This window comes from Galeopterus variegatus, unplaced genomic scaffold (genome assembly GCF_000696425.1).
Source record: "Galeopterus variegatus unplaced genomic scaffold, G_variegatus-3.0.2 Scaffold579, whole genome shotgun sequence".
Taxonomy (NCBI): domain Eukaryota; kingdom Metazoa; phylum Chordata; class Mammalia; order Dermoptera; family Cynocephalidae; genus Galeopterus; species Galeopterus variegatus.
Genome location: NW_007726690.1, coordinates 102,267 through 117,909, shown reverse-complemented (window position 1 = coordinate 117,909; position 15,643 = coordinate 102,267). Strand labels below are relative to the sequence as shown.

At 33.7% G+C, this 15,643-nt stretch overlaps 1 protein-coding gene across 2 annotated transcripts in view; it reads left to right on the top strand.

The window, feature by feature from the left end:
- Positions 1 to 15,643, top strand: part of NRK (Nik related kinase) — a 137,790-nt gene that overhangs the window by 90,384 nt on the left and 31,763 nt on the right. For both annotated transcript variants that reach the window (XM_008570192.1, XM_008570193.1), the window contains exons 14-16: positions 8,728 to 8,832; positions 11,784 to 11,851; positions 13,580 to 13,674. In XM_008570192.1, the coding sequence (XP_008568414.1) occupies positions 8,728 to 8,832; positions 11,784 to 11,851; positions 13,580 to 13,674 (268 nt within the window). The remainder of the gene's footprint in view (positions 1 to 8,727; positions 8,833 to 11,783; positions 11,852 to 13,579; positions 13,675 to 15,643) is intronic.

Genomic DNA, 15,643 nt, shown 5'->3' with positions numbered 1-15,643 from the left:
GCAGCAAGAGAAGAAATGTCCAAATGGGGAAATGGACAGTTTGCAGACAAAGAGGGAGATATAAAAAGAAAGAAACCAGGTGGAGAAGGGGATGTATGACTCTAAAATGATAATATTTGGCAGAAATTAAGGCATCTAAAATGGTAAAAACTACTCTTAATGAACTCTAGTAACCAATTAGATTTAATGGGTTTTACATTTATGAAAAAGATGATTATTTATCTCTGAAAGACTCATAGTATTACCAACATGGCACATACTTACTGTCATTCATTGTTTTAAGTATATATGTGGGAAGCCATTCTAATATAGAATGAAAAAGTCTGTAAATACTCATTACCAGTCTGAGGACCATAAGCTCTTGTATGGGCATTCATGTCTTTATGTGTGGTCCTTAAAGAAAGCATAAAGTAAAAGAAAATTATTGAGACTATAGTCCAAGTCATAGGTCTTTTGAAATATCTGAAATTATATTTACATTTTTTATAAATGCTTTATTTTAAAGTTCAATATAGACCAGTGTAATCATTTTTTGTGTCCCTTCACCAATTCCTCCCTTACACCCCCTCCCCTACCCCTCCTCTGGTAACTTCACTTCTTTTCTCGCCTTCTGAAAGTTCAACGTATTATTGTGATTGTTGTATCTTTCTTTTTAAAATTTTATTTGTTTATTTTTATCTCCCACTTAGAGTGAAGACATTTGGTATTTTGCCTTCTGTGCCTGGCTTATTTCACATAACATTATTTTCTCCAAGCTCATCCATGGTGCTGCAAATGGCACAATTTCATTCTTTTTTATGGCGGAGTAGTATTCTCTTGTGTATATATATACACCACATTTTCCTTATCTAGTCATCTAACGTTGACCATTTAGGTTGACTCCAACTTTTGACTATTATAAATAGACCTATGATAAAAATGGGAGAGGTGAAGGTATTCTTTTGACCTGATGATTTCCATTTCTTTGGTTATATACAATGGGATTGCTGGATCTTATGGCAGTTCTATCTGTAGTTGTTTGAGGAATCTCCATACCATTTTCAATAATTATTGCACCAACTTACAGTCCCACCAACAGTGTAAGAGGGTTCCCCTTTCTCGACATCCTCACTAGCATTTGCTTTTCTCTGTCTTTTTGATAATAGTTAGTCTTACTAGTGTGAGATGATATCTCAGTGTTTTTGATTTGCACTTCCCTGATGCTGAGTGATGTTGAGTATTTTTTGATGTGTCCCCTGGCCATTTGTATATCTTCCTAAATGAAATGCCTCTTCAGCTCCTTTGCCCATTTTTTAATCAGGTTATTGGTATTTTACTGTCGTTTGAGTTCCTTGTATATTCTGAGTATTAACCCTTTAACAGATGCATAATTTGCAAATATTTTCTCCCACTCAGTAGGTAGTCTTTTCACTCTCTTAATTGTTTCTTTTGCTGTGCAGAAGCTTTTGAGTTTGATATAATCCCACTTGTGTATTTTTCCTTTTGTTGCCTGTGCTTTTGGGGTCATACTCATAACGTTTTTGCCCACTCATACTTCCTGAAGTATTTCCCCTATGTTTTCTTTTAGGACTTTTAAGTTTCAGATGCTTTATAGTTTTCTAATGTTTAAGTCTTTAATCTATTCTGAATGGATTTTGGTATATGGCGAGAGGTACAGGTCTAGTTTCATTCTTCTATTTATGGATGTCCAGTTTTCCCAGCACCATTTATTGAAGAGGCAGTCTTTTCCCAAATGTACATTCTTGGTGCCTTTGTTGAAGATGAGTTGGCTGTATGTTGTGAGTTAATTTCTGGATTCTTTATTCTATTGGTCCAAGTGTCTGTTTTTTTATGCCAGTACCATGCTGTTTTGGTTACTGTAGCTTTGTAGTATAATTTTAAGTCAGGTGGTGTTATGCCTCTGGCTTCATTTTTATTTTTGTTTTTTGTTCAAGATTGTTTTTACTATTTGGGATCTTTGGCTGTTCCATATGGATGTTACGATTATGTTTTTCTATTTCTGGAAATAATGTCATTGGTATTTTGATGGGGATTGCACTAAATCTGTAGATCGCTTTGGGTAGTAAGGGCATTTTCACAATATTAATTCTTCCAATCCAAGAGCATGGAATATCTTTCCATTGTTTTTTGTCCTCTATAATTTCTTTCATTTTTATTTTATTTTACTTTTTCAATATGCAGTGCAGTTGAATATCATGTTCCTTTAACAATGCCTCCCTTCCCCCCTCCCTCTAACCCCTCCCCCATCTACATCATATCTGTTTACTTGTCTTAACAAGTTCAAGGAATTGTGATTGCTGTTTATTCTCCCCCCCATTTATTTGTTTGTATATTTAATTATTTATTTATTTTTTGCTCTGACAAATAAGTAAGAACATGTGGCATTTCTCTTTCTGTGCCTAGCTTATTTAACTTAATATAGTTTTATCTAAGTCCATCAATGTTGCTGTGAATAGTAGTATTTTATTTTTTTATACTAGAGTAGTATTCCATTGAGAGATACCACATTTTCCTTATCCACTCATCTGATGATGGGAGTTTAGGCTAGTTACAACTCTTGGCTATTGTGAATAGTGCTGCAATAAACATGGGAACACAGGTATCCTTTTGACATGATAATTTCCATTCTTCTAAGTATATATCCAGCAGTGGAATAGCTGATCATATGGTAGATCTATTTGTATTTGTTTGAGGAACCTCCATACCATTTTCCATAAAGGCTGCACCATTTTGCAGTCCCACCAACAGTGAATGAGGGTTCCTTTTTCTCCGCAACCTCACCAGCATTTACCATTCTAAGTCTTTTGGCAATTAGCCATCCTAAATGGAGTGAGGTGTTATCTCAAAGTGGTTATGATTTTAATTTCCTGAATGCTGACAGAAGTTGAGCTTTTTTTCATGTGTCTGTTGGCCATTCATATATCTTCCTTTGAAAATTGGCTATTCAGCTACTTTGCCTATTTTTTAATTGGTTTACGTGTTTTTTTACTAAGTTGTTTGAGTTCCTTGTATATTCTGGATATTAATCCTTTGTCAGATGTATATTTTGGGAATATTTTCCCCCACTCTGTTGGTTGTCTTTTCACTCTATATAAATTGTTTTTTTTTTTTTTGCTTTGCAGAACCTTTTCAGTTTGATATAATCCCATTTGTTTATTTTTCCTTTGGTAGCCTGTGCTTTTGAGGTCATATTCATGAACTCTGTAACCAGTCCTACTTCCTGGAGTATTTCCTCTATGTTTTTGTTATGGAGATTTATTGTTTCAGGGTGTATATTTAATTCTTAAATACATTTTGAGTTGATTTTGGTGTATGGTGAGAGATGTGGGACTAGTCTCATTCTCCTAATTATGAATATCCAGTTTTCCCAGCACCATTTCCTGATTAGACAGTCTCTTTCACAGTGTGTAAACTTGGTGACTTTGTCAAAGATCAGATGACTGTAGGTGTATGGGTTGATTTCTGGTTTATCTATTCTGTTGCATTGGTCCTTGTGTCTATTTTTATGCCAGTACCATGCTGTTTTGGTTATTACACCTTTGTAGTATAATTTAAAGTCAGGTAGTCTTATGCCTCCAGCTTTATTTTTTTTATTTTATTTTTTATTTTATTTTTTATTTTTTTTGCTGAGGATTGCTTTGGATATTTGTGGTCTTTTGTTATTTCTTATAAGTGTTAGGATTGTTTTTTCCAATTCTGAGAAAAATGTCATTGGAATATTGATGGAGATTGCATTGTATCTGTAGATCACTTTGTGTAGTATGGACATTTTCACAATGTTAATTCTTCTAGTTCCAGAGAATGGGATATCTTTCCATCTTCTTGTGCCCTCTTTAATTTCTGTCAACAGTGGTTTGTAATTCTCATCACAGAGGTTTTTCACATCCTTGCTTAACTTTATTCCTAAGTATTTTATTTTTTTGATGACTATTGTAAATGGGATACCATTCTTGATTTCTTTTTCTGCTAGTTCTTTTTTGGACTGAAGAAATGCTACTGATTTTTGTGCATTGATTTTGTATCCTGCAACTTTCCTTGAGATCCTTTATCAACATGAAGTGGGTTTTTTTGCAGAGTTTTTAGGCTGTTCTATATGTAGGATCATATCATCTGCATACAGGGACAGTTTGACTTCATCTTTTCCAATCTGGATACCCTGTATTTCCTTGTCTTCTCCTATTTGCTCTGGCTAGTACTTCCAACACTATGTTGCATAGGAGTGGTGAGAGTGGGCATCCTTGTCTAGTTCCTGTTCTTAAGGGAAAAGCTTTCAACTTTTTCCCCATTCAGGATAATATTGGCAGGGGGTTTGTCATATATGGCTTTAATTGTGTTGAAATACTTTCCTTCTATACCCAATTTATAGAGAGTCTTTATCATGAATGAATATTGAATTTTGTCAAATACTTTTTCAGCATTTGTAGATATGATCATATGTTTTTGTCTTTGATTTTACTGGTGAATTGAATCACATTTATTTATTTGCCTATGTTGAAACAACCTTTCATTCCTGGGATGAATCCCACTTGATCATGGTGTATAATTTTATGTATGTGTTGTTGTATTCTATTAGATAGTATTGAGGATTTTTGCATCTATATTCATCAAGGATATTGGTGTGTAGTTTTCTTTTTTTGTTGTTGTATTTTTGTCTGGTTTTGATATCAGGGTGATGTTTGCCTCATAGAATGAGTTTGAGAGAATGGTTTCTGTTTCAATTTTTTGGAATAGTTTATAAAGAATTGGCATTAATTCTTCTTTGAAGGTTTAGTAGAGCTCTGCAGTGAAGCCATCCTATCCTTGGCTTTTTTGTGTCAGGAGACTGCTGATAACAGCTTTGATCTCTTTGATTGTTATTGGTCTGTTCAGGTTTTCTATGTCTTCTTTGCTCAGTCTTGGTCGTTATTGTGTGTCCAGAAATTGATCCATTTCCTCCAGATTTTCAAATTTGTTGGCATATAGTTGTTTATAGTAGTCTCTAATGATTCCTTGTATTTCTGAGGTATCAGTTGAAATATCACCTTTTTCATTTCAATTTTTTTTATTTGGGTCTTCTCTTTTCTTTTTTTAGTTAGCCTTGCTAATGGTTTGTCAATTTTATTTATCTTTTCAAAAAACCAACTTTTCATTTCATTGATCTTTTCTATCATTTTTTGGTTTTCTATTTTATTTAGTTCTCCTCTGATCTTAATTATTTCTTTCAATCTACTAACTTTGGGTTTGGGTTGTTTTTGTTTTTCTAGTTCTTTATGGTGAAGTGTTAGGTTGTTTACTTGCCATATTTTCATTCTTATGAAGTAAGCATTTAATGCAATAAATTTCCCCCTTAGTACTACTTTTGCAGTATCCCACAGGTTTTGATATGATGTGTCATTATTTTCATTAGTTTCAATAAATGTTTTGAATTTCTCTTTAATTTCTTCTTGGACCCATATGCCATTGAGTAGGATGTTGTTTAATTTCAACATGTTTCTATAGTTTCCAGAGTTTCATTTGTTATTGATAAATAATATTAATCCATTGTGGTCTGAAAAAATACATGGAATAATTCCAGTTTTTTTGAAAAAGTTGAGATTTGATTTGTGACCTAACGTGGTCTATCCTAGAGAATGTTCCATGTGTTGATGAGAACAATGAATATTCTGAGGTTGTTTGATTAAATATTCTGTAGATATCTGCCAATTCCAATTGGTCTAAAGTGTTGTTTAGATCTTGTGTTTCTCTCTTGACTCTTTGCCAGATGATCTGTTCAATGCTGAAAGTGGGATGTTCAGGTCCCCTGCTATTATGGTATTAGTGTCTATCTCTTTTTTTGGGTCTAATAATATTTGCTTTATAAATCTGGGTGCTCTGATGTCGTGTGTATATTTATGATAGTTATGTCTCCTTGATGGATAGATCCTTTTATCATTATATTGTGGCCTTCTTTAGTTCTTTTTATGGTTTTTGGTTTAAAGTCTATCTTATCTGATAAAAGAATAGCTACTGCAGTTGTTTTCATATCTGTTTGCATGGTATATCTTTTTCCATCCTTTCACTCTTAGTCTATGTGTGCCTTTACAGGTGAGGTGAGTCTCTTGAAGGCAGCATATTGTTGGGTCCATCTTTTTAAATCCAGTCAGTCAGTCCATGTCTTTTGAGTGGGGAATTTAGTATTTTTACATGGAGTTATTATTGAAAGGTGTTAATTTACTCCTGGCATTTTACTTTTTTTTGTTTGGATTTTTAAAGTATCTTTCTGATTTACTGTTTGTCTTCTGTATTTGCTGGTTTCTTGGGGTGGTACATAAGCTTTTTGTTCTCTCTATATTGTTAGCATTTTTATTTTACTGGTGGGATTTGCTCTTTCTTGAGTATTCATGGTAGTGATGGTTTTTCTTTCAGGTAAGACTTCATACACCCTTGAGAATTTCTTGTAAGACTAGTTGTATGGTAGTGAACTCCCGTAGTTTTTGTTTGTCTAAGAAGTATACTATTTGTCCTTCATTTTGGAAGATAGCCTTGTTGGGTAAAGTATTCTTGGCTGGCAACTTTTGTCTTTTAGTATTTTGAATATATCATCCCATTGTCTTCTGGCTTTTAGGGTTTCTGATGAAAAGTCTGATGTTAATCTGATAGGGGCTCCATTACAAGTGATTGATGCAGCTTTTAAGATTCTTTCTTGGGCCGGCCCGGTGGCGCACTCGGTAGAGTGCGGCGCTTGGGAGTGCGGCAGCACTCCCCCCGCGGGGTCGGATCCCATATAGAGACCAGTCCGCTCACTGGTTGAGCACGGTGCGGGCGCAACACTGAGGGTTGCAATCCCGTTGCTGGTCGTGGTACGGGCGCGACACTGAGGGTTGCGATCCCATTACCGGTCACAAAAAAAGACAAAAAGGGGAAAAAAAAAAAAAAGATTCTTTCTTTGTCTTCAAGTTTTGTCAATTTGACTATAACATTTCTTAGAGAAGACCTTTTTCTATATTTGGGGATCTCTGAGCCTCCTGAATCTGAAGATCTGTGTCTTTCCCTATACCTGGGAAGTTTTCTGCTGTCATTTCATTGAATATGTTTTCAGTGCCATTTCCTTTTCCTCCCCTTCTGGAATACCCATGATTCAGATATTTGAGCACCTAAGGTTGTCTGTTATCTCTCAGATTTTTTTCAGTTTTTTAAATTCTTTTTTTCTTTTTCTTTCTGCCTATGTTATTCTGAATTGGCCATCTTCAAAGTCAGAAATTCTCTCTTCTGCTTGTTCTAGCCTGCTGGTTAAAGGCTCTGTTGTGTTTTTTATTTTGTTGAATGTTTCATTTAGCTCCACAAGCTCTTCTACATTCTTTTTCAGGGCACTGATTTCTTTGCACATTTCTTCTTTCAGGTCCTGTAGACTTTTTCACATTTCGTTGTGCTCTCTAACTGAATCTTCTTGTATCTCATTTAGTTTCCGTAGAATTGTTGCTCAAAATTCATTGTCCGTCATTTCAAGGATTTTCTTTTTATAGGATCTAGAAATTGAGAGTTTTTATATTCTTTTGGAGGTGTCCTACTTTCTTGATTTTTCATATTTCTGTTAACTCTCCATGGATGTTTAGTCATTGTAGCAGAGGGTTTCACAGTCCACTGTTCCACCCTAGTGTCTGTCCTGGATTCCACAGGGGCTGCCTGTTCGGAGCTGCTGCCTCTTTTGGCACCTGGGGTTTTGTGGGTCAGCCTGGTCAGGGGAGGGGACTCGCCTGGGCCTGCTGCCCTGCTGGGTTTGGTGCTGCTGCCTCCCTCAGGGCCTGGGAGTCAGCAGGTTCAGGCCTGTATAATTTCTTTCTAAAGTGATTGGTGGTTCAAGTGTAGAGATCTTTCACCTCCTTGGTTAAATTTATTCCTAGGCATTTTATTTTTTGTGTCGCTTTTTTAAATGGGCTTGCTTTCTTGATTGCTTTTTCTGCTAGTTCCTTGTTGTATGATAAAAATGCTATTGATTTTTGCATGTTGATTTTGTATCCTGAAATTTTACTGAAATTATCTATCAACTCAGAGTTTTCTTGTAGAGTCTTTAGGTTTTTCTCTATATAGGATCATGTCATCTGCAAACAGGGACCGTTTGACTTCAGCTTTTGCAATCTGGATGCCTTTTATTTCTTTCTCTTGCCTGAATGTTCTGTTTAGTACTTCCATTACTATGTTAAATAGGAGTGTTGAGAGTGATACCTGAAATTTTATTAGAGTTTAGAGACATATCCGGGTGCTTCCTCTCACCAATAGGAAAAGAAAAGACATATTTTCATCACACTCTTTGAGGAGGTAATATTGATTGACTTAAAAAGGGAAAAAAGTTTCCTCAACTCCTAGAGCTTGATTAGGAAGAAATATTTTCACCACTGTATTAGAGATCTTCCATTGCTCAGGAGGACCAAACTTTGGAGTTAAAACAGTTTACTAAATGTGACAGTAAGGGGCTATGAGTATATCATAACCAGATCTTTTTCACCTTAATCCCTTAGATGAGCTTTAGCAGGTCAGTGATCCCCTTGAAAATATATGCAAATATGCATGTCTATCTGCAGCATTCTATGGACAATTTGTAGCATTCCTGAGATTTTGAAAGGATTAGAACTAAAACCTTTAGAAAGTACTGGTTTCAATTATTTTTAATATTTGGAAATTATTCTTTTAAATTATGTATTAGGATGATGCAGTTGTTCCTATCATTTCCATTTTAACAGCAATTAAAATATTTTCCTTTTTTTTGTAAAGGACAAAGAAGATGAGTCATCAAACCATGAAGTATTTCATCCGATTCAGGCTGAAGTTGAAATAGAACCTCTGGAGCCATATGTTCCGAATCCTAAAGCAAATGAGGTAAATGTCTCTATATGTGTTGCTGTGACGTTAATAAATGCCTAAAACAGTGCTTCTTAAACTTTTTGGTCTCAGGGTCAAGGGAAACTCTTAAACATTGAGGACCCCAGAAAGCTTTTGTTTATTATATGGACTGTGTCATACAATATTTAGCTTATCAGAAATTAAGACCAAAAAATTAAAAATGTTTAACTAATTAAAAAGAAATAAAATCATCACATGTTAACGTTAAAAACACAATTTTAATTGAATATGACTATATTTTCCAAACAAAATTTTAGAGAGAATGATATCATTTTACATTTTTGCAGATCTCTTTAATCTATCTCACTTAATGGAAAAAAAGATGAATTCTCATATCTGCTTCTTCATTCAATCTGTTGCTATATGTTGTTTTGGTTGAGGTACATGAATAAAAGCTGGCCTCTTACAAATAATTAGTTGGAAAGGAAGAATTTTTATAGATTTTTGAGTTAATTGTGGTGGACAGTCTTTGATAATATACCAAAACTAGAGAAATGGAATCTAAAACCATATCAGTGAAATTTTGTAATATTAAAATCCTTTAGTTTGTCTTGTTCTATGAATAGATGCTTGCACATGTATGATTTTAAACTTTATGCATTGGTCAATTGGAAAATATTGATTCATCGTGTATGTAGGTCTTCCCAAATTTTTACATGTTTCATTATACAGTATCAAAAAATAGCATTTGTTAATATCACCATCAATTTCATCATAGAAGTTGTTGAGCATTGGTAAACTGTCAAATGCTCATATAATTTAAAAAATGCTAACTTTCCCTTGAAAGCTCAAATTTTATCATTGCTAACAAATAGCATCCGTTGGATTTTTTTTCCTCTTGAATTGATAGATTTACTTCATTCATTTAAAATAAAATGTCTACCAAATACTCAAAGTTTGAATAATCAATAATCATAGTTTGTGTGTCAGTCATTCTTTAAGTAAAAATGCTGCCCATGAAAAATGCAGGTAGTTGTTTGTAACACAATCGTATATATCTTTTTCCTTGATTATCCCTGTGCTCCGATGCAGTTTGTGACAGGGCCTGGGTCATTTAACCTGTGGTTTATTTTCTTACACTTAGAGGAGTAATTACGTCAGTCCTAATGTCCAGGTTGACTTCTGTTTTCGTGATTACACTAATAGTATTCTATTTAGCACATGTATTGGTGAGTCCGGAGTTGTAGGTTTAATTTTTGTGTAGACAAACTAGCATCCTCATAACCAGCACTTACAACATCCAGCCATATAAAAATTTGTTCGCCACAAAGGGAAATTATTAGGTGAGTGTGTGAAGGACGTGAATTCTTGCCTTATTGCTGGTGGGTCAGCAGCCTCTCTCTTGTTCCTAATCAGCACAAGATGCTTCACAAGGGTCTATTATGATGTCTTTTATGGACAATTTTTAAAAAATACAGTCCCCTGATGCTAGCAGTCCTCTGAAATGAATAATAAAGGCTATTGCTTTATAAATAACACAAGCAGAAAAAACATAAACTGGATTGTATTATTTAATTAGAAAAGGCAATATGTCTTCCTCTTTGCTTTATTAAATGACTTTACTCCTACTCTCAGGTAATAATTATTACCTTAAGCATGACACATTGATTAGGAAATGTAATGATGATCTGTGTCTGATTTGGAATACATCATTTGCCTTAGTATATGCTATTCTTACTAATAATTTTCTTCTCCCCATTTTTCAGACCAAATACAGCCAATTCATATTAGGCAGTCTTTCTTATATTTGGCCATTATCTATTCTGAGTAATTTTGGCTTCTGGTTTACTAGTGTCAAAAAACTTTCTGAGACCAGCTTCATAAACCAAGAGGCCTAGACTGGGTCAGTCTGATGCCAACTATCTGAATTGAAAGCAGAAAAAGTTAGCCAAGCAGATGTTTATCCCACATAGTGCCAAACATCTGGCTATATTTGGAAACACTCATTAGCAAAACATGAAAGATTGACAATATTTTCATTTCTTACCTCTCTGTGTGCAAAGACAGCCTTGATAAGTCACTTCATAGAGAAAAAATAGTGGACTAAGGCTAGTATAGTTTCTAGAAAATATAAAAATGCTAGGTTTATAAAAAACATAACACATTGGAGTTTCCTTTCTAAAGAATCTAGTATGATGACTCGTTGAATGTCAGAATGGCCTACTTTTTTAAGCAGCTAAAAACTATTGAGTAGAAACCTAATAAAAAGCAAGGCAACATTCCATGGCCCTGCTACCAATGTTGGCAGAAAGTAAATTTGCATCACTGGTGGAAGCTGGCTCATTATATGTGCCCTTTCTTGAGTGTTTTGCTGTATTAGATGAGTGTTTAACTAGTAAAATCCAAATTAATTTATTTGGAGGTGAAAATGCATTTGGGACAGTTTTGACTCTTGAGAGATTTTAATAATGTCTATGTGTGTGTGTGACAGCTTTTGAAATTCTAGGTTTAGCTTAAAAGGGTGAGTGAGTGGGAAATGTGAACTTAAATTCTTAAATTCTGAGTAAGAAGTTTAGGCTTGATGTATAAAAGCAATGTGATAACATGGAAATAATATTAAATTGGGAGCTGGGAGACCTACATTCTGATTTTAGATGCTCCTTTGACTTGATGTAAAATTCTTAGAAAATTCATTTTTCCTCTTGACTACAGATTCTTAACAACAAAATTAGGATTTTTGGTTATATTATCTCCAGAATCTGTCTGTATACTAAAATTCAAAGATAACTATCAGAAATTATAGCTAAACAGTTCTTATATTATACTATAAGTAATAATGAAAATAGCATCTATTTATGAAAATCTTATTTTATAAGTTGAATTTTTAGAAAACGTGAAGAAAGGCATTTTCCCATTCCCCATAAATTAATAGCTCAAAAGAATTTATGATGTAGAGTTCTACCAAAGTATTGCATTGTGTCTTTAAGGTCCCAGAAAGATCTACATCTATGCCTTACAACCAGGATCATGCACAAGATGTCAAGCTCTCTTCAAGGTATCTGTCTTTGATTTCTATATTCAAATTACTCATGATTATCGCATGGAAAACGAAAGCTTTTTCCTTTAACACTAAGTTCTGTGTGAAGTCAAAACTAAGATACCAGTGACAACATCACTGGCCCACATTTAAAATCTTAAATGCAATGGTCTACTAACTAGATCTTTTACCTTTGGACCTAACTGTAGTCTCTGTGTCATTTAGTTTGATAATTAGCTGGCAAGTTCCACAATTAAAAAAAAGAAACAATAACAATTCTTTGACAGTATTCAATTGACAATCAATGATAAAATGATATGAAATTCCAAGTGACTTTTATTGCATGTACTACATGATAAACACACACAATTTATCCCTAATCTCAGAAGCTAATGTCACAGAGTGGGCAAAACTGAAAATGACCTATATTCAAAGCCAATTCTACGACCCAATATTAAATCAATAAAATATTGTATATAATATTGATGCCAGTTACTGTATTTTTTGATCTTTGTAATATTTTTGATCTTTAGTAATTTTCAAAGATTATGTTCTGTATTTTAGATGTTATATTCAACATATTATATTTGAATGCCAAATTTTAAAGTAGATTTTCTTTGAAAATCATATCCCCTCCAATCCCAACTCGCAATGACAGAATTTAGCCTATATTCATTCATTCAGTCATTCAGTAAATATTTATTGATCACTCACTATATCCAAGATACTGGACAGTATGGTCAGATAGCCTAGTGTTGATATTATGTTGTATATATATTCCGGCCTCATTATTTTTTAAAACCTCATACATTTATGTCTTCAGATTTAACTGGTGTTCAGAAATCTTGAAAAATTCTAAAGCAAGACTAAGTACTTTATTTTTCTCTGCGCTCAGTAAATGAGTTGTCATAGTCCTTCTGATCTCCAAGGGAAGAAACTAGTTTCGCTTTGAGAAGTTGTTTTTGGTATCATGGAACATAACTTTAATAAAATCTATTATATAAAAAGTCAGTGTTAAACTGGGCATGATTGTTCAATTTACGAAAGTATTTTTGAATTTAGAAATAACAAATACATTGCCTTTAAATATGGTTTAATTTATAAAATTAATTTAAATGAAACTTATGTCTTTCCCTCTGTTCCAGGCCTAAATCAATAAACAAAGTCTTCCCAAAACAGAAATGCTAAAGCAACTATAAAATTTAGAAGCACTGGTCCAAAGCAACTTTCTAAATATTCTTTGAATTTGAATAGTAAGAACTAAAGTGACCTATCTGGTTATCCATCTATCTGTCTAAACCAGGAACATGAAAACTAAAAGCATTTAAAATCAGGATAATAATAATAGAATATTTAACATAATAATAACTTACTTTGTTTATTATGTTAAAATACTCACATATACTATAAGGTTACGTTTATTGCTGTGTTACCCAGGTAATAATATTGTCTAAATATTAGCTTAAAGAAAGTTTATAGGAATTTAGAAATAAACATATGTGAAGGAAACATATACTACATGGAAATATATTTATTTCTATATTTTGGAAATTGTTTCTCTGTTGTAGATAAAATAGCAGGTTTGGGGGATAATGGAAATTGTAAAATATTACTTAAGCTTCACTTCTTTTCAATTCAATATATAACCATATATTTAAGCAAAACTATTTGTTGGTCTTTATGTTGAGTTGTTCATTCCCCTTATGAATGAAGGACGTGACACATGCTTTTCTGTCTTTTCATTAGTGTTCCTCAGCGGTCTATTTTGGAGCAAGCTCAGAAGCCCACTGACAGCAGACAGAGGAGTTCGCAAAATCCTCAGAATTTCGCAGCAGCATCAGGTGATTCAAAGCACAAAGTTTCAGTGGTCAAAACACAAAGCTAATGTTTAACAGTTTGTACTTCAGAAGTCAAGAAAGACAAATTTCAAGAAGGAATGAATCAGTAGTGTCACAGAGGCCAAGTAGGATTAGGACCAGAAGACCATTAGATTTGGCAATTGGGTGTGGTCAGTAGTAACCTTTGAGAAATGGAAAATATTTTTCCTGAAGTTTCTTCTTTCAGTTGGGTAGTAGTTAGTATTGTGTCGAGGGAGGCAGAGAGAATCAACTTTATTTAGTTTTAATACCAGGTGAGAAAAATATGGGAACGGAACTTGGAGAGGCCACTGCAATAGGCTAATATTTTCAGGTAACTTTTAGAATGAGCATGTGTTTTATTTATCAGTTTGCTATTTTGCCTCCCCCACATATGATATATGCAGTGTCTTGTTAATATCCCTAAATGTTGCAAACTGATGGTTTTACTCAGAATGCATGAAAAATTAATTGACCAAATCATAGAAAATAACTTCATAAATTGTGATATGAATTTCAAACATGTTTTATTTTAAGATGTGCTTTTGAAAGAATTTAAGTGAGTTATAGATTTGTGAAATATTTTGATTTGTGAAGTAAAAAGTTGCACCTCAGATTATTAAATCTGGCATTATACAGTTTTAAGCAATCCAGGTTAATTAAGCAAAGGAAAAATGCCTGAGTCCCTCAGTCATTTGTAAAAATGTAGCATGTAGATTTTATTAAAACATTAATAATAAAAAGAATGTAGGTGCACTTCATTTTATGAAAATCAAATATTCCAAGATCAAAACCCTATTCCTCTCCTTAAGAGACTCAGACTATGGCAGAATTATTTTCTTTCATATTTCTTTCTTATTTGAATTTATCAATATACAATGCAGTTCATTTTCGTGTCCCTTACCAATTCCTCCTTCTCCCCGCTTCCTTTCCCCTTCCCACTCCCATCAACATCATATCTGTTAATTTGTCTTCACAAGTTCAAGGAAGTGTTGTGATTGTTGTGTCTTCCCCCCTCTTATTTTTTTGTATATTTATTTATTTATTTGTATTAGCTCCCACAAATAAATGAGAACAAGTGGTATTTTTCTGTGCCTGGCTTATTTCACTTAATATAATTTTCTCTGAATCCATCCATGTTGCTGCGAATGGTAGGTAGTACTTCTTTTTTTAATAATAGAGCAGTATTCCATTGCATAGATATACCACATTTTCCTTATCCACTCATCCATGATGGGCATTTAGGCTGGTTCCAACTTTTTGCTATTGTAAATAGTGCTGCAATAAACATGGGAATACAGGTATCCCTTCAACATGATGGCTTCCATTCCTCTGGATATAAACCCAGCAGTGGAATAGCTGGGTTATATGGTTGAGCTATCTGTAATTGTTTGAGGGACCTCCAAACCATTTTCTATAAAGGCTGCACTGTTTTGCAGTACTACCAAAAGTGTAGGAGGGTTCCTTTTTCTCTGCATCCTCATCAGCATTTATTATTCTCAGTCTTTTGGATATTAGCCATCCTGAGCAGAGTGAGATGTTATCACAAAGTGGTTTTGATTTGCATTTCCCGAATGCTGAGTGATGTTGAGCATTTTTTCATGTGTCTGTTGGCCATTTGTATATCTTCCTTTGAGAAATGCCTATTCAGCTCCTTTGCCCATTTTTTAATTGGGTTGCTTGTTTTGCAATTAAGAAGTTGTTTCAGTTCCATGTATATTCTGGATATTAACCCTTTGTCAGATGTATATTGTTTGAGTTCCTTGTATATTCTGGATATTAATCCTTTGTCAGATGTATATTTTGCAAATATTTTGTTCCAATTTGTTGGTTGTCTTTTTGCTTTGTTAATTGTTTGTGTTGCTGTGCAGAAGTTTTTTAGTTTGATATAATCTCATTTTTTTAATTTTTTTTTTTTTTTTTTTTTTTTTTTTTTTTTTTTTTTTTTTTTTTT